Here is a 22,425-nt window from a genome sequence, read left to right on the forward strand (position 1 = left end):
AGAGTAGGGGATCAGTGAATATGTATTTGAGTCCTGGGACTATTTTGGAAATACTGTTTTACAAAAGTATTTTCCTTAGCAAAATCTTTCTTCCTAAGTAGTTACAAAATATTCAACAGGTAGTTCGCAGCTATTGTTGCCAAAAGCTAGAAGGGGAGGTCCCTTGCGAGGTAGGGAGCGCTGCTTGATCAGAACAGAGATTTGGCAGAGACACGAGCACCTGCCACAGAGAGGCTAGAAAGGACTTGTGTGTCGGTCAGCTGCGCGAGCTAGACGAACCCGCGTGTCCCTTCCAGCTCTTGGGACGCGATTCCATCCCATAAGCACTTGAAAGCTTTCTCTATCTTTCATGCCCTGGATGGTACAAAACAGAAGCTTCCACCCACTAGCATTCCAGAATTCTAAACAGCGCAGAGGTACACACACATGCCCGGTCAAAGAGTCGCCAATTTCAAATGAGGCAAATGGAAATCAGTGAGGATCTGACCAGAAAGCCGGGAGGAAGGGAGAATATAAACCAGTGAAAGGGCATCCATCTTGTCCTTACAGTCCCCTGGGCCGTGGGCTATAGGCTTTGACAGGTGTTGTTTTATTTGCCCTCACAACAGCTCTCTGGCAGTCCCTCCTCCAAGGTCACACAACACAGAAACGCCTGATGGAATAGATACAACACGCATAACATTTGACAAGATAATGATACTCTGTGTGTGCTTGGCTGCTCTAAAGCTCTGCATACATGTCTGTCCCTGCTTCCTTGGCAACCACAGTCCTGTTCTGATAAGTGGGCCTGGAGTTGCAGAGGGCCTTTGTTTTTACTAATTCTCTCATTTAACCTTTGCTTTTTTTATAAGGGGGGGCGAGTGGTAAGGAAGAGGGGCCAATCCCGTTTGGCAGGCATAGCCAATGTCTGAGTAACCAGCTTAAAAAAAAAAAAGTCTGTGTACACTCAGAAAAATAGATTTGATAAATGGGTCAAACGCAGATCTGTCTCTTGGCCAGGCCACCTTATGTGTCCTTTGGGTCCTAGATAGGAAGGTCTCTCTTCAGGGTACATGACGACGGTTGGCTCCGTGACAGATCCCTCCCAGGAGAGCTGGTCTTCATCCTCGGTAGGGAAAGATAAGGATAGGGTGGAAGAAAGGAATGAGTCTAACCACACCTGCTTAATTTATTTCGTGGGGCCCCGGAATTATTCCAAATTTTCAATATTTTTAAACGTTTGGGTGACTGCTTAATGCCTCTGAACGGCCCACTTAAAAACTGTTAAAATGGTAGATCTCACGTACATTTTACCACACACACAGAAATATCCACCCCACTGCCCCCCAAAAAAAGTCTGCAGCAGCTGAAGGTAGATGGGTCAGGCTTGCTGTCTTCACGTCCAGAGTTATTCATCACGCTTATAAGAATGTAAGGTATTTTGTTAAGTATCTTCCTGAATTCAAAATACAACATGTCCACTGGCAGGGGTGGGGGGAGAAGTTAGGAAGAGAGCTCATCTGCTCAATGGGAACCTGAGGTTCAGATCTGGGGCATGTGGTGGCTGCCATCACCTTTCTCTATCACAGAGTTGAAGAAAAAAAAAAAAAAAGCCATCCAGTCTTCAGGAATTATTCAGTGATCACTTATTTTATGCTGCGATCATCCTGATTCTGACCGCTGCTTCCTAGGGATCTTGTTTGTGGCCTTCCAGGACTGGAAAACACTGCTTTCCCCAAAACTGGACAAAGTGCTCAAGGAAGCACAGAGAGAAAACAAGCACTCGCGGTCACCTGGTCACCTCCAGCCAGGTTTCCAAAAGTCCATCTATAAATTCTTTGGGTGTGTGGGTCTATTGTTTTCCCTGCGAAAATAAAAGCAGCGCGAGGACTTTAGTTCTTGGGTGAAACCTTCCTCCCTAACAGTAGGTTTTTGGCTCGATAACAGAAGAAGGGAAATCTGCAGTGAGCGAGGTTTCCTCGCGGCCGGGGCAGCTGACAGAACGTTCCCGCAGCTCTCGAAGTAAACCGATCCGAGCCTCTTTCAGACAATGGGGCCTTGTGTGAAACAGCTGTCTCGGGGAGATGGCTCGGTGCTGTTGGCCGGGGCCTGCCTGTTACAGAGATCCGTCTGGTATTATCTGACTGGGACGAAACGCCCAGATGGAGCGCAGGGCTCCCACCAGGAATGCGGTCCAGCACCGATGGCTCGAAACACGGGCTCGGGTTTCAGTGGCCCCAGGATGAAATACTGGTTGATTGTGCTTGGGAATCTAGCAGTGCCTCCTGAATTGTGGGCAACTTATATGTGGAATTTTCAGGCTTTATCTGAAACGAACTGATAAACCCAAAGCGTGTGCGGGATGGAGGCAGATTAATTCCACTTTAATTTTGCCCTGTAATAGCATCCCCGTTAGTGAAACTTGGCCTTGAGTCCCCCAGAAGGCCTGGGAGCCTTGGCAGCGAACATGGGGCTGGTAACGAAACCCGAAATGGGGTTTGCCCGGTTTCAGGTTGAGTTATGGGAAGCTGTGCACAGTCATCGCTGCGACCGTTGATGGGTGCCATGCCCAGGCTGGCTCTGCCCAGGGTCTCTGCAGCCTGAGGACTGGTGGGTGGGTGGCAGGCAGAGGAACACTCTGATTTCCTCAGCTCAGTTGCCTCAAGCCTTGTGTGCTTCTAAGTGGGGCAAGGTGGGTGCATCCTAGCTCCTTCCTGTTTTATTCTCATCTTTCTTTTGCAATGACCTGCAAAAGGTCCCTCCCCACCCCCATGCCCCAAGACACGCACGCACACGTGCACACACACACATATGCACACACACTGCATACTCTCTTTTTTTAAGGTCTGGCCAACCTGAAATTAGTGACCAGGAAGCGACAGGAATGAAAAGAAAACTGTGTGCAATGTGCCTTATGTTTAACCTTCTAGAACGCGTGCTGCATTTTGCTTCGCACAGCACTGAGCACAAGGAGAAAGGTGTTGGTGCTGGAAGGTCATTTCCGAGCATCCCTTCTGTGGATGTGTTTCACTGGGAGTGGTCTGAGGCTGAGGGGCACGGAGGCGAGGAGAGGTGAAGATGGGCAGAGGGAAGACAGGATGCCTGGAAGCAGCTCTCCAGGTCCCTGGGCCATTGCTGTTCCCTTTATTCCAGACACTTGTACATTGTAGAGAGGCAGAGATTGCAGAGAGAGGGCCTGACTCGTGGAGCATGGTCCCTGATCACTTTGTCTAACAATAACCAATTTCTGTGAAAGATCATTGCAATGGCCTTCAAATGCAGTATTTAATCCTTCCATATTCCCAAAGGAAATGTTAACTCATTTCATCTCATTCAGCTTTCAAAGGCTCAAAAACTGTATTTATCTATGTGATGTAGATGCTGTTACTATTTCATGGCTGATGTAAATGGAGATATGGATCAAAGCGTAACCATCTTTTATGAGTGAGACTCCTGGAGTATGGACTGGGGAAAAAACATTAGCTGAATTTTTGAAAACTTGCTCTTTACAAACAAAATAATATTTCCCCCATGGTTTAGCCCCGTGGAAGCTCTGGTTTTAGTCCATGGGATAATTTCTACTTGAGAATTCTATTCTTTATTCATTAGCTTTTAATAAATTCATAAATTCGTCATTCTTTGTTCATTTAAGTTTTGGCTCCTTTAAGGGAAAAAAAAAGTGCTCTTGTTACATTCAGAGCAGCCCTTGTCAGCCAGGAGTGAAACAGATCCATGTTTTCTGTGGAGACCTTTTTATTGACAACAGCTCTGGATCACAAATGTGTTTGAGAAGCAGCTGGGCAGTTGGTTGGAGAAATTCTTTTCCACGAGGACAAACTCGTGAATTAAAATGTCTCCACTTGGATAATCCCGACTTGAAATCACACAGATTTGGTCTGACAAATCCACATGACTTTGGAGTAAGTGGGTGGATCCACTTTTTTAAAAAATTCCTTTTTCCTCCTCACTCCTAAAGTCTACGACATTCCCCCGGGGGGCGGGGAGGCCAGGTGAGTAAAAAGTCAAAAGTTGAGGATAGGGAGGTTTAATTCACCCACAAACTCGTTCAACTTTTCCCAGATGGCTTGGTTCTTCCAGCCTGAGTCAGCACAACTAGTATTATAAATAGAAAACCAAGAGGAAGAATAGCCCCACCAAGACTATCTTAGCCAATTAATCAGTCAAGACTGTAAGGAAAAAGTGGTGCTAGGCACGGTAAAACCTTAAAGAAGTAGAATCTTAGGCCTGGAATCTTGCCCTTAACTAATTTTTCTGGTTAACATAGAGTTTATTGATGAGTCAGTTCACTTCAAAACTTCTTCCAACAGGATAATTGGGAGTTACATCGGCACAGTCTATGCCACGCCTGCTTATAAAGTCAGACATATAAATAGATGGTGCTGGAAAGAATGCGGAGAGGGCAGAGACAGAGCTGTGCACGGAAATTTGAGGAGCAAAGCGAGGGAGAGGTGAAAGGGGATAGGTCTTTCTGGAGGATGCACACCTGTGCACAGGGGGCGGGGCCAGTGTGGGGCGGGGCCAGTGTGGGAGCCAAGGCAGGAGGCACCCCAGCTCAGTGTTTAGCCTGAGCAAAGGCACTGCGGAGAGACCAGGTTTTGGATTTGGGAAACTGGGGGCCCAGGGCACTGAGAGAGTGGGCAGAGGTGAGGCTGGACAGGTGGGCCATTGAAGGGAGTTTCCCGCTTATCCCAGGGATGACAGGGGAGCATGGAAAAGTTTTAAGTGTGAGAATTATATGAGATAAGAAGACCCTCCAGTTAATAGGACCAAACCTCCAAACTGGCAATGGAGGGAGAATATTCATGCTGTGGAGGGGGTGATGGAGCCTTGTAGCCCTGATCATAAGCAACCAGGGACTCCTGAGAGGAATGTGGATGTGGGGAGACAAGAGGTGTCGAGGGGTTGCTCAGACGTGCTGCACGAAGGGTTGGTATACGCCAGAGTTACAAATCTGAGCAAAATAAACCTACTTTACAGAATAGCTGAACCCAGGAGCATGGATGGGATCACTTGAGGGGACTAAGGGAAGGGGGCTCAGGACTGAGTTTTGTGTTCAACGTTCTCGAGGTGGAGGGAAGCAGAGGTCAGGGCCAGAGAGCACTGTGGGTGCCCAGGGGGCTGAGATTCCTTTGTGCCAAACGCAGAGGTCCAGGAGGGGGGAGGGGAGGGGAGGGGAGAGCCAGACCGCAGGGAGGGGGGACCCTGGGAGCTGAGGATGGAGAGAGAGCAAAGGAGTCTGCCCTTTGGAGAATCCAGCATTTAAGGGAATGTATTGGTATGCTCCGGCTGCCATAACAAAGTACCACCCGTGGCCTCAGCAACAGAAATTTCTTTTCTCACAGCTTTGTGGGCTAGAAGGCTGAGCTCAAGGTGCCCATTTGTCCCTAGGCCTCTCCCCTTGGCTTGGTCTTCCCTCTGTGTGTATCTACATCCTGATCCCATCGTCTTATAAGAACACCAGTTATGTTGGGTGAGGACTCACCCTAATGACCTCGCTTTAACTTAATTACCGATGTAAAGGCCCTGGTCCAAATACGGTCACGGTTGGAGGACTTGGATGTTAGGACTTCAACAGATGAATCTGGGGAGGACACAATTCAGCCTATAACAGGGGAGAAGAGGAATTTTATTTTAGCTAGAGGGGGTCACGAGATGGGGGAGGATTTTCCCCTTAGAATGGGAGCGACTTGAGAATGCTGGCAGCCCTCTCAAGTAGGGCTGCAGAGAAGGGCAAAGGTGGCAGAGAGGGAGTAGGTTCTCCGAGCAGCCAGGAGGGAGTGGTCCAAGGACACAGATAGACGGGAAGGGTGGGCGTAGAGAGCTCTTTAGGATGGGGGCAGTTATCGGTCGCCGGCTGACTCCATTAAGAAGCAATGGCAGTAACTCCAGGCACCTGACGTCTCTGATGCCGGCCACATCACTGCTCGCCCATCACTCATTAGAGCTTTAGGGGAACTGCGTGGGGGGCAAGTGTCAGGAGAGGGCAGAACACTGAGAGTGTTCATGCCTGATCCCCCTGTTTACTTCATCTCACAGGAGGCAAAGTTATGGTTGAAGGTGAGGTAGCAGGGGTCTAGTTGTGAGTGAATAAGAGTCAGAAAAGGAGGGTCAGGGAGGGAGGTGACCAAGACCATCTTGAAGGACTAATAAACAGCTGCAAGAGATGGGCTGAGTTTGGAGCCCATGGGTCTGAATGGCTCTAAACCACACGGCAAAACACAGCTCACAGAGCATCAGGTGGGCCCAGCGCCCTGCAGGCCAGGTGTGTCTGGCCTACTCTGCACCTGAAGATGGACCTTGTTTTGCTGGAGCATCTGTGGCTCCCGGGGAGGGTCTGACCCTTGATTTTGCAGCGAGTCTGTTTTCTGCACAGGCTCCGGCAGGATGGTCTAGGCGTGCAGCCTTGGTTAAGGTCCTGTCTTCTCCGTGTGTCTCTGTCATCCAGCAGCCAGTTGGCCACTGTTCTAGCTCTGTTAGGTGGGGAGCTATGCCAGACTCTACAGATAGGCACGAAAGTCTGGGGCCCTGAAGAATTGTTGTGGATTCCTTATGCACACAGACCAAAGGCATGATTCACCCACATATTGACGCTTGTCTAAGTCGGCCTGCATGAAAGCCACCAAAAAAAGAGGACATTCAGTCAGCTCACACTGTTGGGGAGAGACGATGGAGCGTGAAGATTAGCAGGATAAATAATTCCCCGTTTGGGATCATGTCACCTTTTAGTTTCCCAGGTGAATGACCAAGAGCTAAAGAATGTCGATAGGACATAGGAGTTATAATTCCTGCTACATCCTAACAATTTTCATATATGATTTCATTAAATAATCAGCAATCCTATGAAGATAGCATTATGATCGCTTGACAGACAAAGAAAACAGAGTCTGAGAGTACGATAAATTCTCCCAAGCTCCGCAGCTGGTAAGTGGTATTTCTGACTCCAGTGCCTATTCTCTTTCTGGTATGTCACACAGAGAGGAAGTTAGGAAAGGAAGCAGACCAGGTGAATTAGGTGTAGGCGGCAGGGCCTGGGACGTGTCCCACCACCCTGTCCACTGCAGAAGCTTCACCACTGGTGGGACAGCCAGACGGACTCCTCTGTATTGATGGGTAGTGTCCAGGTTGAAGATATAAATGCTGATGGTGGAACCGGCACAGTCCGTAAGAACCGGAAGCAGTCAAAGCAACCAGTGCTTCTGGCTTGTCAGCTCTAGAGGCCTAACCCTTCTTGAATATTAAATGCGTATGTTGGTTATGCGTAAGGACATTTTTTTCAAACAAAGGGTCACACATATTTATTCCTGAACCAAGCTACTCATGCAGAAATGTAGAAACAAAGAAAAAAATCATTTTCCCAATAAAACACATCCAACTGTCTAGATAGTCGGGATGTTTTCAGCTTGACATGGTAAGATGCTGGTGACTTTGATACAGTATAAATGTGTGCGTCATCTCCCATGCGGTTCCTTATAGACCCAGCTCAGTCTCATCCAGTGTCTCCGATTGGAGCCGGACCAGATTTTATTCCCAGTTTTTATCCAAATCCACTGGGGAAGGGGATGATTCTGCTTTTGTTTCATGGCCAGGAGTCCCTTGATCCTGAAAGTCTTGTGACTGACAAACAGATTCAACCACACAGATCGTGATGGCAGAGATAGGGAGCTAGGCCTATGGATATAAAATAAGGGTTTTGACTCAGCAAAAATTCAGACACGTCCCCAGAGGAGACGGCCTTTGTTTTACTCGGCTACCACTGAACACGAGAGAAACTGTTCATTCCCTTCACTCCTGTGCCTTTTATACCACCTCCTTTTTCCCAAAATAAAAATGGTACCATGTGGGGGTCAGTGGGACAGAGGAGGTGTGCTCTTTTCTAGATGTCTGGGTTTCTGATTGAATGTAGCGAGGAAATTTTAAATCGTAGTTTTCATAAAAGACTATTTTGTCTTTCTCTGCTTCTCATTACGATGCATAGTCTTTCAAAGAAAAAACAAAACTTGAACCTTACACCCGCCATCTCTTTCAAGTGACCCCTGGTTCCTGCATTCTTTTCGTGACTGAGATTTCTCTGTGCGACAGTCATTTTCGGTAGACGTGCTTTGCCCTCCTGCCCTGACGTAGGACAAGGATCAGACTTGCCGAACTTCTGCAAATTCCCCCACTGACTGGTTACAGCTGCCCCCCTTCTCTCCACTGGCTGTGGCTAGAAAGTGTGGATAAAGGAAAGAAATCATGCTCAGAGGCCTTCAGTTGAGTAGATTCAGAACCAATTCTCAGTAAGTGTTGAGGGAAAAGGGCACAGCTGGACCAGGGCCCCAGGGAAGGCACTTCATACTTTGAGCCCAGCTTTTCTCAGCTAAAATGATGACATTGGCCCTGCCCCACGGGGTCCTGTGAGGATCACATTAGATGTGTGCGTGAAAGTGCTTTGAAATACAAGGTAATAGTAATATAAATAGGCAGGTTTTTGCAAAAACCAAACAGTGATGGCCTTTCTGATCTTCCTGGCTTTGTGTGGTGAACTAATCCAGGCCTGTCCTCTCTGCTATGATCCCCCAGAGCCATCCATTCAGAGTGGGATGAGAGGTCTCTAGGCTTATAAGTGGGGGAGTTAATAAAGAGATGCCCACTTCTTACATAGAAGGAATTCAGTTCAACAGCGTTTGGGGTTGTTGTTCTGCAGTCCCACTGAGGGATAGACTAACACAGGAGCTGGGAGGAAAGGAAAGGGAGAAAGGAACCTGAAAAAATTCACCATCAGGCTTCTTATAGGCATGCAGGGAAACCAGGGTTCTCTACATGCAAAGAGCGGCAAAGCAAGACAAGGCCTATTCTGTGATTACATGTGATACAAATAGATGGAATAAATCATGGTTAAATGGCATGCCTGGGGTGACACAGCAGAGATTATTATTCTGGAAGAGGCAGGGAATGGGCCCTAAGGGAAATGGATGGTAAAAACTATTAACTACATTTGGATGGAACAATCTGGAAAGACTGTGTGGACCAGAGTGTGAGAAAAAACCAACTAAAGGAAACCCCAGGGGCACATCTTCCTCCTGGATGGACAGAGCCTTAAACCGCCCATTCTAGGCCGTGGGGTCTCAGCTGTGCTAGAGGGGTCACCCCAATCTAACACTCTCCTTTGCTCTCAAGAAGGCCCTTAGCTGTCACCTTTCTAGGACCAAAGGAGACACCTTCATAAACTCAGGGGTGGGACTGGGATGTTGGTTGTCTGGTCTAGTGGTTTCCTTTAGGGAGGGAGGCAAAGGGGACAGAAGTAGAGAACAAATACTTTGTGCGTAGGGCTTCCCTTCACTGGAGAGGGAGAGAGGGGAAAAAAAGAAAGAAATAGAAGTTCAGAAGCAAATTTGAAAAAAAATTAACATTTGATCCTTTGAGGGAGAGCACATCCATGGATGTTTGCTCTCTTGCCCTTTTTGTACTTTCATGTATTTTAACTTTTTTCCAAAATAAAAAACAGTGACATTTTCAAATCATGATTACTATAACAGTTTAGTCCAGAGCCAATTTCATATTGCAACGGATACCAACACAAACCACTTTTGTTGTTGTTGTTCTTTGCTTATTTTCCTTTTTTAAGGAGAGAGACCAAGAGAACTGAAAACTCTCTGATCACCATTTAAAGAATTCACTGTCCTTTGGCCCAATCATACTTCTTCCCATCCATCCCAATCCAAGTGATCCAGCAGATCCCAAACACGTATAGCCATGTTTGTATTTCTGACGTCCATCTCCCCCACGTCCCCTCACCAGAATGGAATCCACAAGGGTAAGATTTTGTCCTCATCACCGTGTCACATCCATGCAGCACAGCCTGGCACATCGTATGCCCTTATTCAATATTTGCTGAGTAAATGAGTGAAGTCCCAGAACCCACAGGGACTGTCCCTGCACCAGCTTTTGTGTAGATCCCACAAGTCCTTTCAGGCTCCTTTGACATTTTTGGCCTTGCCTTTGAGGGCCAACCCAGCCCCTGCGAAGTTAATTGCCACCACGTACAGTAAAATAGTGAGATGCAAGGCTAACACCTTGGGAAGATGTCCTGTACCTAGGCCTCTTCTGGAACTTTCTTTCACCAGGTTGGGCTGTTATATGCATAGGAAAGGCCCACAGAGGCAGCCTGAATATCTCATTTACGCTTGCTCCCTTATCCTTCTTTTCCTAGCATCCCTGAGATAAGTACTTTTCTTTCCACCCTGCTGAAGGCTGGTATGGAACATCTTAGTTTCAAAATGACATTTAGGGCTTCCCTGGTGGCGCAGTGGCTGAGAGTCCGTCTGCTGATGCAAGGGACACGGGTTCATGCCCCGGTCCGGGAAGATCCCACATGCCGCGGAGCGGCTGGGCCCGTGAACCATGGCCGCTGAGCCTGCGTGTCCGGAGCCTCTGCTCTGCAATGGGAGAGGCCACACAGTGAGAGGCCCACCTACCACAAAAAAAGAAAAAAAAAAATGACATTCAGATTCTTCTTTCTTCTTAATCTCATTTCTTTTTTTTTCAAATATTAATTAATTATTTATTTATTTTTGGCTGAGTTGGGTCTTTGTTTCTGCCCGTGGGCTTTTCTCTAGTTGTGGCAAGCGGGGGCTACTCTTCGTTGTGGTGCGCGGGCTTTTCATTGCAGTGGCTTCTCTTGTTCTGGAGCATGGGCTCTAGGCATGTGGGCTTCAGTAGTTGCAGCACATGGGCTCAGTAGCTGTGGCTCGCGGGCTCTAGAGCGCAGGCTCAGTAGTTGTGGCACGCGGGCTTAGTTGCTCTGCAGCACGTGGGATCTTCCCGGACCATGGCTCAAACCCGTGTCCCCTGAATCAGCACTTAACCACTGGGCCACCAGGGAAGCCCTTTATCTCATTTCTTTACCAACATTCAGCCTTTTTTTTTTTCTACTTTTTACTTCCATTGGAGTTTACCATTTACTTTGTTTTTTTACTTCCTCAAAGCCTATGTAACAAATATGAATTTTACCTTCAGAAGAAAAGAGTTATTTCACCCACCAAGTGAGTGTCTAATGGAAAAACTAAACTAAAAAAAACTTTATTCGAGCTTTCTTAAGATCAAAGTGAGTTTTTAGTTCTCTGGAAAAGAAAACGTGGAGGACAAGGAAGTAGGGGTAATCGTCTGCTTGTCCCAGACCTCCTGGTTCGTGGAGACAAATCCTCATCTCCCCACCCTGGGCCTAGGAAAGGTCATCTCTCAGACACTAGAAATGCAAGTAATCCTGGAGCCAGCAGGGAATTTCCATTCAAGGAACGTGATGGTAAAAACCTGAAAAACAGAACGGCCCCGACTCTATTCCCGGTGTTTTCGCTCTCACCAGACCATGCTGAGTGAAGATGTCCCTTGCTTAACTTCCAAGAAGACATCCGAGTTAGCCCCTACCTACATGGTGGGTGTTGCCCAAATGATTGTTTGCAGCAGTGCTTTCCCCTCATTTGAGAATCGCTGTCTTATTCAGCTCTTCTTGTTATGCGGTCCATTACAGAGCTTAGGTATCTGGGTGTCATTGAGAGCCATCAGCTCAAACTGTTGAGATGTATCCGGATACCTCAAGTTTCTCTCACAGTCCCCAGGAGCTGTACAATCCCAGGCAGCCGACTGGAGACCTGGGTTCTAGTTCTAAGCTTTTAGGAATCATTCTGAGATTTGCTGGTGTCACAGTCCTGCCCTTCAGCAAGATCATTCAGAGAGGTTTCCAGAAACCTCAGAGCTTGCCTAAAGTCATGTGTTCACTTAGGAAGTGCCCCTTCCGATCTGTCTCTGACTGATCTGGGACAGGTCCTCCAAAGCACATACCTGTCCCAGACAACCAAGGATACTGGTTGCCTATGAATAATCCAGACTTTTTTTTTTTTTTTTCTCTTCTCTTCTGGGCAGAGCAAGTGTGGGGCCCACAGTCGCACACCCACAGTGGAAGTGTGGAGTCCTGGTCCTCAATAATAAACATTTATTGAGCACTTGCTGTATAATCAGATCCAGTCCTAAGCAATTCACACACATTGCCGCTTTTTTTTTTTTTTTTTTTTTTGCGGTACACGGGCCTCTCACTGCTGTGGCCTCTCCCGTTGCAGAGCACAGGCTCCGGACGCGCAGGCTCAGCGGCCATGGCTCACAGGCCCAGCCGCTCCGTGGCATGTGGGATCTTCCCGGACCGGGGCACAAACCCGCATCCCCTGCATCGGCAGGCGGACTCTCAACCACTGCGCCACCAGGGAAGCCCCCACATTGCCACTTTTAACCTTCACAACAACCCTGCCAGTAAGTAGGTACCCTTAGCCCCATTTTATATATAAGAAAACAGAGATTAGGTGACTTGTCCAGGGCAGTGGCTAGGAAGTGTTCCAGCAAGGATCCTTGGCCAGTCAGGGCCAGTACTCTTAACTTCTGTGGTGCCCTGTGCTGTGTTTTCTGCTTTGGGGTGTTGAGAAAAGGAGGGAGACCTCACACAAGTGATTGATCTGTTAAAGAGGAAAAGGTAATCATCCCCAAAGATTTTACAAACAGATTGAAAAAATGTCAACTCCTAGGCCTGAAAATTTGCTGCCTGGTGGCTCTCAAGGGGGACCTCCGCTATCCCTGGGGAGGTAATCTCTGCACTTCAGCTCTGGTGTGACTGGTGACTTCTAGAGTTCAGAGATGCCCTGGTCACATGTGCGGGAAGGCTGAAATATTTGGGTAGTGCCCAGGGGGTGGGCAGCCGAAATCGTTATCCAGCCTGGCAGCCTTAAACAGAGGAGCAGATGACTAGAAACCCCAAAATGAAGTTGCTTTTCGTTGTCTTCTCAGTCTTTGTGGGGAATGTGGTCAAGAAAGGGAGATCTAATTCCACTCCGAGTCTCAGGCTCGGTAAATTCAGAACAAAACTACAGCAGCAAAAACGTTGCTTCAGTCCCATAAAATCTCTCCCTGTGAAGATCTCCAAGCGGGCAAGCCCCTCTCGGAGGCTCTCCCGCTCTGGCTTTCTCTGCGGGCGCCGTCTCCTCTTCCTTCCTGCCCGGTGCCCAGTGCCGGGTGGCCGGGCTCCAGCCGTGCAGCAGCCGGGGCCCCACCGGCGTAGGGAGCGTCTCTGGGATAACACGGAGCTCGGGATGCTCGGGATGCTGGGGCAGAGGCTCCTTTCTGCTCAGCTCGCCCATGCGCTGAAAGGTTCTCCCCTTCGACTGCACCGGAGGCAAGAAGTAGCTTGCAAAGGGAGGATTTTCAGCACAGTGCACAGGGAATTAAACCTCTATGAACAATAACGTTGGTCTGTGGAGTGGAAAAGCAGGGGCAGTGCTGGCGTCCCCTAGGCAACGGGCTGACAATGTTCACTCCTTAGACAATCTTGCAACTGGCCATGGCCCTTTCCTGACAGTACCAGTGGCTGAACTCCGGAAAAATAATGAAGGCTATGGATGGGATATGGTGAGTGCCACGAGATTCCCCGCTCCAAATTAGGGCTGCTTTCCTTGTGTTTGAACTCGGATTAGAAAAACAAGCTAGCAGACCATGACTGCTGACACAAATAAATCCATAACCGTACTGGCAAACACTTGAAATTCATCCTTGCAGTAAAAGGAAAAAAAAAGCAAAACTATTTGCCTCCTTTCCTGGTAACATCCAGGGCTGTGATGGAAAACTCCGTTATTCCTAAGAAAGATGCATGATGAGCATGTGTTTTTCTCCAAGCTGGTTTTCTTCTTTAACCCAGGAGCGTCTGTTCCATAGACCGCAGAGCAACGGCCACGACCGGGCTGTGTGCGTGTGCGCGCGTGCGGTGTGCATATCGTTTTCCCTAATTACTACAGCATAACTTCCTCTTTGCTTTACCAGATTAAGTCTCAGCAATGAGACGTCACGTGTAAACTTCTTGTCTGTTTGCTTTTTTCAGTTCTAGGGAAAATCCGAACTGCAGTTGGCAGTGCCCAACTTCTTATGGCCCAGAAATTCTACCAGTTCAGAGAACTGTGTGAAGAAAACCTGGTAGGTATCCTTACCCATCACTACCATTTTCCCTGCTAGTACCACGAGAAGAACCTGTTGTCAAGACCGGTCCAACTAAAGTAGAACCAAGTCACAGCCCATCGGACTCTCTTACCTGGAATAGAGAGTTTTCTGATGAATCATATATTTCCTGCTTTTCTTAAAATTAAAAATATTTATGTTATACTTAAGTAATCTTTGAAGAAAGAATCCAATCAGGTTAAAGCTCCATTCCCCTCCCCTTTTTTGTTCGGTAACTGAAGACTTTCCATTCTCCTGGCCTTCTGATTTCATTATTCTTACCAAACTGTGGAGCAGACTGATACGTAAAAAATAATATTACAGCAAAAAAATCATTTTCGATAATGAGTTTCTTTCTGAAATAGCCATCAGGGCTTATTTTCTTATCAGAGTTCTCTGTTTTAATTCAAGAATCAGAAGTGGAAGGTGTCACAAAGTATAGGTTTGATCTCCCTGAGACCAATGAATCATTCATCCTTCTTGGACATACAGAAACAAAATAAACCAGGACAAAGAGACAAAACTAATACTAGCATCAACAACATTTTTAAAAAATTACCAGCAAAATACAAGGGCAAGAGCTTCCTCACAGAATTTTTTTTAAATGCTACCATCTCTACAAGTGTCATTCCACAAACATAGCTTTTAGTGGTCAATTAATGATCAAATTAATGATCAAATAAAGAAAATGAAAAGCAACTAGTTTATCTCCTGGAAGGTTAAAAGCATGAATCATTTGCAATCTGATTGACCCAGACTATGATTTTAGAGTTCTAACCACATCTTGTTAACAAGGACAAATACAGACTGAATGGAATTTATCTAGACAGGGCTCAACCAAGAGCAGATATAAACCCGGCAAAAGTTGCTGCTCTCCGTCTCTCTTCACCAGGCTTTTCTTTTTGAACCCTCCCCTTGGGGCTATCCTTTCCTTCCTCCTCACCCCCACCCCTGACATCTATAGTTTGTTTTCTCCTCCCTCAGCAAAAATTACCTGACCCTTCTTTCAGCGTCTCAGAAATTCTATTCTGAATTATGAGATAATATATATTAGTAGATGTATTGATAAGTGATTCAACCAATATCTCACTGAGCTTCGCTACGTGCAAGGTACAGAATTCCTGCTAATCTGTAAACTTGCGGATGTGTCACAGATCTTTTTCTTTTCGCGGTGCGCGGGCCTCTCACTGTTGTGGCCTCTCCCGTTGTGGAGCACAGGCTCCGGACGCGCAGGCTCAGCGGCCATGGCTCACGGGCCCGGCCGCTCCGCGGCACGTGGGATCCTCCCGGACCGGGGCACGAACCCGCGTCCCCTGCATCGGCAGGCGGACTCTTAACCACTGCGCCACCAGGGAAGCCCCACAGATCTTAATTAATATGATTCTTTGCTCTTGTAAAGAATCCTATGTAAAAAAGTTCATATAAAGCCATATTTCTCAAACTGGCCAAAAGACACAGGCGGAGGCCAATAAGTACACACTACAGGGCAAACCCAGCACACCTTTGAAAAGAATTATAGAAGCAGGAGCAGAAGCGCACTGTGTCCTCAGAGCTTTTAAGTTTATGATCTGGTTAGATCCTCAAAGCAACGGTCTGGAGAATATAGTGACATTATTTTTATGACAGTTCTACAGTTGAGGAAAATGGGCCTGGAAGAGCTCAGTGACTTGCCAGGGCTGCGTGGTAAGAGGCAGAGCCAAGGTTCAGATCCCAGTGTGTTCGACTTCAATCCCTGTAAAGGCCCCCCAGGATCTGAGTCCCCTCCTCACCCTGCTGGCTCAGCTCCATCTCCTCTGCAGCAGGAAGCACGGTGGCCTGGTGATGCCACCACTTAGGTCTACAAAGCTGCATTAAAGCAGCACTGAGATTGGTCACACCAGGCCCAGCTCTGCTTGCTTGAGTTCTTACTCTGAGGAGGACACCTGAAAACACTTGCACCTTGTCTCCGACTTGACTCTCGGGCATAGAATAAATGGATGGCAACAAAAGTCAACCCAGGGACCTGGCCCGCCGTATCCTTCTCAACCTCTACCACCTCTGACCTCCAAGTGGCCTGGTTCATACTCAAGCGGGTTGTGTATCTCCTTCTGTGCTGGGGTGTCACAGGAGCCTCTGATTCGGAGACTGGCTGAGCACCCAGGCTCTTTCCCTCTGCTTCCCCATCCATCCCCTGGATGCTGTGGCAGCAAAGAGAGTCTTGGTGGGAAAGGAACAAATTACCCGTGTTACAGAGTTCAACGACCTCTATCATTTCATCGACTGATGCACTAAAACAGTTTAACCAACGGAGCTTGTGACCTAAAAGACTTTGGTGAACTTCAAAGTATGAGCAATTTAACTTTTATTTACCAATAAGATAAGGAAATATATTGCGAGATCATAAAACTCCATTTGACAAGTACTTTGTCAAAGCTATTATCTGTCTATTCTGAACCTAGATATTAAGAAACTTTCTTCTTAGTTTACTAGATCAAAGTACTACAGAGAAACCCTCTTGTGAATTCAGATGTCATTAGAATAGAGTTTAACACTGACCCAAATACTTACAAATTTTAGAACTTAACTTATTCCAATGATCTATGGGTAGCTTTAAAAGTGTAAGTTTATAAATATATTCTTTACTTGCATTTATTTTGAAGCCAGACCAATAATGCTAGTCCATGAAAGGGCTAAAACGTTCTTTCCAACTTATTAACTTTGATGGTCACCAACCTTGAGCTTCCTGAAATTCTGAGGATATTCTCATAGGGCTGGTTTTAAAAGTACAAACTGGCCTCCGGTTATTATACGGCATGAGACGTCACAGTCTTTCCAATTGCCCAGATTCCCAGAGGTAACCAAAACAGACCCCTGCTAGAAACTTTTGGCAAATGGGAGTCCCACCCATCTGCCCATGAATGCCTTTAGCTACTGTTGCAGGTAGTAACCAGCGATGAACACAACACCTTCAGTCTTTAGTTGTTTTTTCTGTCTCAGACCGTATAAATGAGTGGTTCATACTTTCTAGTACTTGTCAGGGATATGTGAACGAGGGCAAAGAAAGTCAATCCGCAAACCAAAGAATGTTTAATATTATCTAGCAAATGGGTCACTACAGGCATCTGTGTGTGTGTATAGACAAGTGTTCTCACATTTGCCGTGTTACGTTATGGTCAATTTAAAACTAATTCGTTTCCAAATGATTTTGTCCAAGTACTTATATGATAACATGACTTCCTACATTAGCGATATCTTAATTGTTAAACACACAGTAGTTTGAAAATCCAGTTCTTTTATTACTTATCACTTGTTTGCCCTAGTATTTTCACTCAACATGAGTATTAAAATGAACCTTACTTTAGATTCCTTATATGTTCTCTGAGTATGTTGGATGGCCTGGAGTTGAATACTGACTCTAGTACCAATACACTGTATTTTTTTTTTTTTTTGCAAGAAGGTATTTTCCTTTAAATATAGCTTTAAATGCATCTTGTCATAGATCATACATTCTGGGATTTTTCAAATGTTTATAGACTCCCTGCCATAGCGTACTGAAGGATGTTATATTAACAAAAGAAGAATTTTACTTTGACGTTGAGAATCACTGACTCCAATGTGTATAAGATGAGCGTATAAACTTATCATTTGCAGTGGAATCTTTTTTTAAAAACCAAACTCAGAGACAGTATAAACGTGGTTGCCAGGGGCTTGGCTGTGGGGGAAACAGGGAGAGGTTGGTAACATGGTACAGATTTTCAGCTATCAAATGAATAAGGTCTGAAGATCTAATTAGAACATGGTGACTATAGTTGATAGCAGTGTATTGTATAACTGGGCTTCGCCAAGAGAGTAGAACATTTATGTTCTCACACACACACAAAGATAAATACATGAGGTGATGATGTGTTACTTAACTCGACGGGGGAGTCCTTTCACAATGTGTGTATGTATCAAATCATACACTCTAAATAGTTTGCAATTTGGTCAATTATTCCTTAATAAAGGTGAATATGTATATAAGACATATATACATATAAAATATAAAATAAATAAATAAAAGGGCCATCGATAGCCTCACTTTTCTCTCCTATCTGAAAACCAAAAGGAACTCATCCTCCTTGCGTTATTTGAAATATTTGAAAAGGCCACCTTGGTCCCGTGCTTGTTGTCCTAGATCATCACCTCTAAAGCGTGAATGTTTTTCTTTCTCTTGTACAGAATCCCAATGCTCATCCAAGACCCACCTCCCAGGATTTGGCGGGGTTCTGGGACATGCTGCAGTTGTCCATAGAAAATATTAGTATGAAATTTGATGAACTTCATCAGTTAAAGGCCAATAATTGGAAACAGATGGATCCTCTTGACAAGAAGGTAGAACAATGTAGATTTTGTATGGTTCATTTAAAAACCTGCACAAACACTGGACAGTCTAAATAGGCTTCTGCTTGCTGTTTACAATGTGAAATGGAGCTGATATCATATTAATTTCATTGTAATGACAATGTTTACATAGTAATCATTTGGGATATTATCTGTAATATGTTTCAGGCATATTTTTAAAGAAAAACCTGTCTTTGTGAATTGGAAAATGGGAATGTGGCTTTTTTTGTTAATTAAACTTTAAGTTAAACCATTTTAGTCACTGGAAGGGACTGCCTCCATTTTGCTTTTTAAACTAAAATAAAAGACATCTTCAGTGCATGACTACATACAGCAAGAGTTCAACTTCCTTACACCCCTAGAATGTGTTTCCGAGAAAATAGGAAGCCCTGCAAACTAACCGACTTTGATAATCATTTCATAAATATAGTAATGAAGAAACCACTGTTGTTCAAGTGTAAAAATATACACACCGTAAAGTTTCACAGTAATCATAAATGTTGGGAATTTTTAAGAGTTTTACTATTGGTTGATTTGCCTTGGGGAATATCGCTCACTGGGTTCCTCATGCGAGAGCTTAGAAGTAAAGACTCAAATTCTTTTACTTGAATTAATAAATGACAATTTTCACATTTGATTATGGCGGGTCCACCAGGCTTGCCCAGGTATCCAATGTCCACCTCCCTAGGCTGGCCAGGCATGCATGACTTTTTTAACCCTTTGCTTTCCTATGGCCTGAGGTCAGATGTTCCTGAGAGATTCAACTTCTAAATATTAGGCACAGCTATACTTGTGATGCCCTTTTCTGATCCCTGCACCTATCAGAGAGCAAGCAGCAGTCCAATCCAGTCTGCTGCTGCCCATTAGAATACCAGGGTTCTTGGAGTCCATGGGCTCCCAGGAGAAATCCAGTGCCAACAGCCGGTGCATAATCAAAGGGGCCACCACCCTCATCACTGTCCCTCATCTCTAATTCTGTCACCATCCACCTGTGGGGTTTTGGTGCGAAGCATCAAAGTACCATTGATGTCTGTGTGGCCTCTCACTGGGGGAGCCAAACATTTGCACTCGATCTAGTTTTCTTTAATCTGGGTTTAAAACTGTCTGCTACATAAGCTTTTAAATTGGTCTGACTTTAAGAAAACACTACAGATGTACACACATACTGGTAACTGAATTTCTAGAGCTGATCCATCTAATTTCTCACTCGTGGATTTTTAAAAATTATAGTTAAAAAATAAAATGTGCAAGGAAAGGAAAATATGACTAAAAAGTTTCCCACATTCATACTTTCAAAAATATTGACTGAGTTACCCGACAATGAAGATTTTAAACGTCCAAAAGGAGTGAAGCTAAGAATCGATATATGTAACCTATTGACACAGTAAATCATTAGTTAACTTGATTTCTAAATCTTCATGCACGTTGTCTGTGATCAGAGCTTTGCATCACCCCATGAACTGGAAGGGAAACAATGAACAAGACAATCAGAGTTGGTGGAATATGGTTTGCGCTCTGTGCTTTCCTTTTTTATCCACACAAGACGCCACCTTAAACAGCCGGCGGGCAACTCCAGCGCAGTACGTTAACTAGGTACTTCACCCAGGCAAGCAAGGAGGAACACAGAGAATGCCCTTTGGAGAATCATGGAATCCCTAATTTAAGATACTTTTCACATTTAGTTTTATGAGAATTAGGGTATTTTATTAAAAAATGAAATCATCAGATTCACGTGGACCTTTGTGCAGCCTGAAAACTCACCGTCTTTTTCCTAAAAATTCTTTGTGGTTTAGATTCCCTTCTTTCCCACTGTACTTCTTTTTCCAGCCCAAGTGATGAATGGCTTTTGTTTTTGCGACATTTAAAAATAGCCACCCGTTTTCTAGTTTGCTGCTGCTAGGGGGATGAACTCTTTCAGTCTTGTGTTCAGTTTTCACGGCACAGTGTCTGTCCCTGTGATGGAATTGCCCTCTGGGCCGCCACAGTCGCCCCGAGATCCCTAAGGCGTGACGGTCCAGCAGGATGTTTTAGGAGCTGACTCCACTACCCGGGAGGGTAAGGAACTGTCCAAGTCCTCCCTCCAGGGTGACCCTGCCCAGTACATTGCTGTGTGTTTGTGTGTGATGTGCAAACGGGTGTAACTCACTGTGGCATCAGCAAAGCTAAACGAACGCAGGCTTACAATCTTCTTCCTCGTTTGGTTGTTTAGGTTTGGGTGGGCCCGAGGAGAGGGCGGGGATGTTTTTAAACTCTGAACCGAGCTCGCACCCTCCGCCTCCCTCCTTAGGGGGATGCAGAGTTCTAAGAGGCGACCGCTGCCACCCTTTCCCATCTCTGGCACCCAGAACAGTCTGGAGCCTCCAGAGAAAAACCGCAGTAAACGTGCTGGGAGCCGCAGCCTTTCAGCAGGCGGGGGGCATTTTAAATACCCACATCCTTCCCTTGGAGAGACCTAGTTCTGCCATCCAGCTTTACCCTTGGCCTTAAACTTACCGGTATTTTTTTCCCCCTGCATCTTTTGAATACGCAAGCCAGAATAATGAAGAAAAAATATATACATATCTATACATGTAAATATATATATATACAGTGTGCAGATCAGAACTAACCTAACCACCCTTAGGCTTAAAAAAAAAAAAAAAGTGTGCTAACTACTGACCTATCCCAGTTTTTCCCAAGCTTGTCCTGAGAAGCTGTGTAATGTCCTGAACCTTCTGCTTTGATCAGGAGCGAAGGGCCCCTCCTCCAGTGCCCAAGAAGCCGGCGAAGGGCCCCGCGCCGCTGATCCGGGAGCGCTCGCTGGAGAGCTCGCAGCGCCAGGAGGCCCGCAAGCGCCTGATGGCCGCCAAGCGCGCCGCGTCCGTCCGCCAGAACTCGGCCACCGAGAGCGCCGAGAGCATCGAGATCTACATCCCCGAGGCGCAGACCCGGCTCTGAGGCCCCCGGCCGCCGCGCCCCCGGCCGCCTCCTCCCCGGCGCCCGCCCTTCGCCTTCTTGGCCCGCCCACCCGTGTAGACGCGGCCCCTCTAGGTCACCCGCCATCCTCCGTTCTCTCGAGCTTGTCTGTCCTTAGATTCCAGCAATATCGAACCATAGGGTATCTCAGAAATCCAGGATCCCGGGGTGGGGGAGTCCCGAGGTGGGTGGTCGCCTCGGGACCTCGCGGACTTCCACCCGAAAGAAACTAGGAAACTAGGGCTCCGATCCCCCTGATTTCCCCGACACGCTTCCTATTTGGGCAAGCAGATGGAACACTTGATTTCCAACCTCAGAAATCACACACCCTGTCACCGGAGTCGGGAAGTGACACACCGAGAGGGGACGCAGAGGGGCTGGGGGGCGGGGGACCAGGATGCGGAGTGGGGGAAAGAGAAGCAAACCCTGCGGGTGCCGGGGGTACCTGCGTCGCTCACAGCTGCAAAACTGCCTCACTCTTGTGTCATCAAGTCACTGCTTCAGATGTCTCAATCAGCAGAAGATTGTCAATCCGATCTTTCAGGGATATCCATCTATTCTGAAAGGCAATAAAATGAAGATAGGCAAGGCAAGACAAAGGAAGCACTGCTAGTTTAAAAGACTACATAAGGGATTTTTTTTTTGTCCTATTCTTAAGAAAAGTTACACCTGAAGTGTTTTATCAGCTTTTCTTGTGCTATGTATATTATATTATTGTGATGGTGGTGGTGGGGTCTTTAGGGGAAAGTGTTGGTTCTATTAATTTGTTAGTGTCCATCCTGGGGGCCTACCTAATTACACAGAGCTAAGTACATCTCTGCTTACGGAGTGCTGTACATGGCAGCCGGGCTGCTTTCTGCGAAAAGTTGGGATTTTCCTAGCATCCCCTTGGAATGCTACACATCCGTCTCTTTTAACCCAGTAGTTCACACGGCAGACGTCTGTCTTCATCAGTCTTTTCTCACTGCTCCACGGTCCTAACACACCCCCGAATAAGGATTTTGTCCTGTGTCAAACCGTTAAAATAAGCTTTCTGTCCCAGTAGACATGCTGCCTCGTTCCAAAGAGCGGCCACTTGTCTTGAGGTCCCAGGTAGAGAGAGAAGAA

At 46.3% G+C, this 22,425-nt stretch overlaps 1 protein-coding gene across 1 annotated transcript in view; it reads left to right on the top strand.

The window, feature by feature from the left end:
* The window catches only part of DLGAP1 (DLG associated protein 1), a 60,858-nt gene extending 39,558 nt beyond the window's left edge, over positions 1–21,300 (top strand). The window contains exons 5-8 of the mRNA XM_089894252.1: positions 13,892–13,983; positions 18,202–18,410; positions 20,651–20,739; positions 21,071–21,300. Of these exons, the coding sequence (XP_089750378.1) occupies positions 13,892–13,983; positions 18,202–18,410; positions 20,651–20,739; positions 21,071–21,300 (620 nt within the window). The remainder of the gene's footprint in view (positions 1–13,891; positions 13,984–18,201; positions 18,411–20,650; positions 20,740–21,070) is intronic.
* Positions 21,301–22,425: the final 1,125 nt, after the last annotated feature.

The sequence above is a fragment of the Delphinapterus leucas genome, chromosome 14 (assembly GCF_059928025.1).
Source record: "Delphinapterus leucas isolate spDelLeu-1000000601 "Yukka" chromosome 14, BTC_Dleu_Yukka2, whole genome shotgun sequence".
Lineage (NCBI taxonomy): Eukaryota > Metazoa > Chordata > Mammalia > Artiodactyla > Monodontidae > Delphinapterus > Delphinapterus leucas.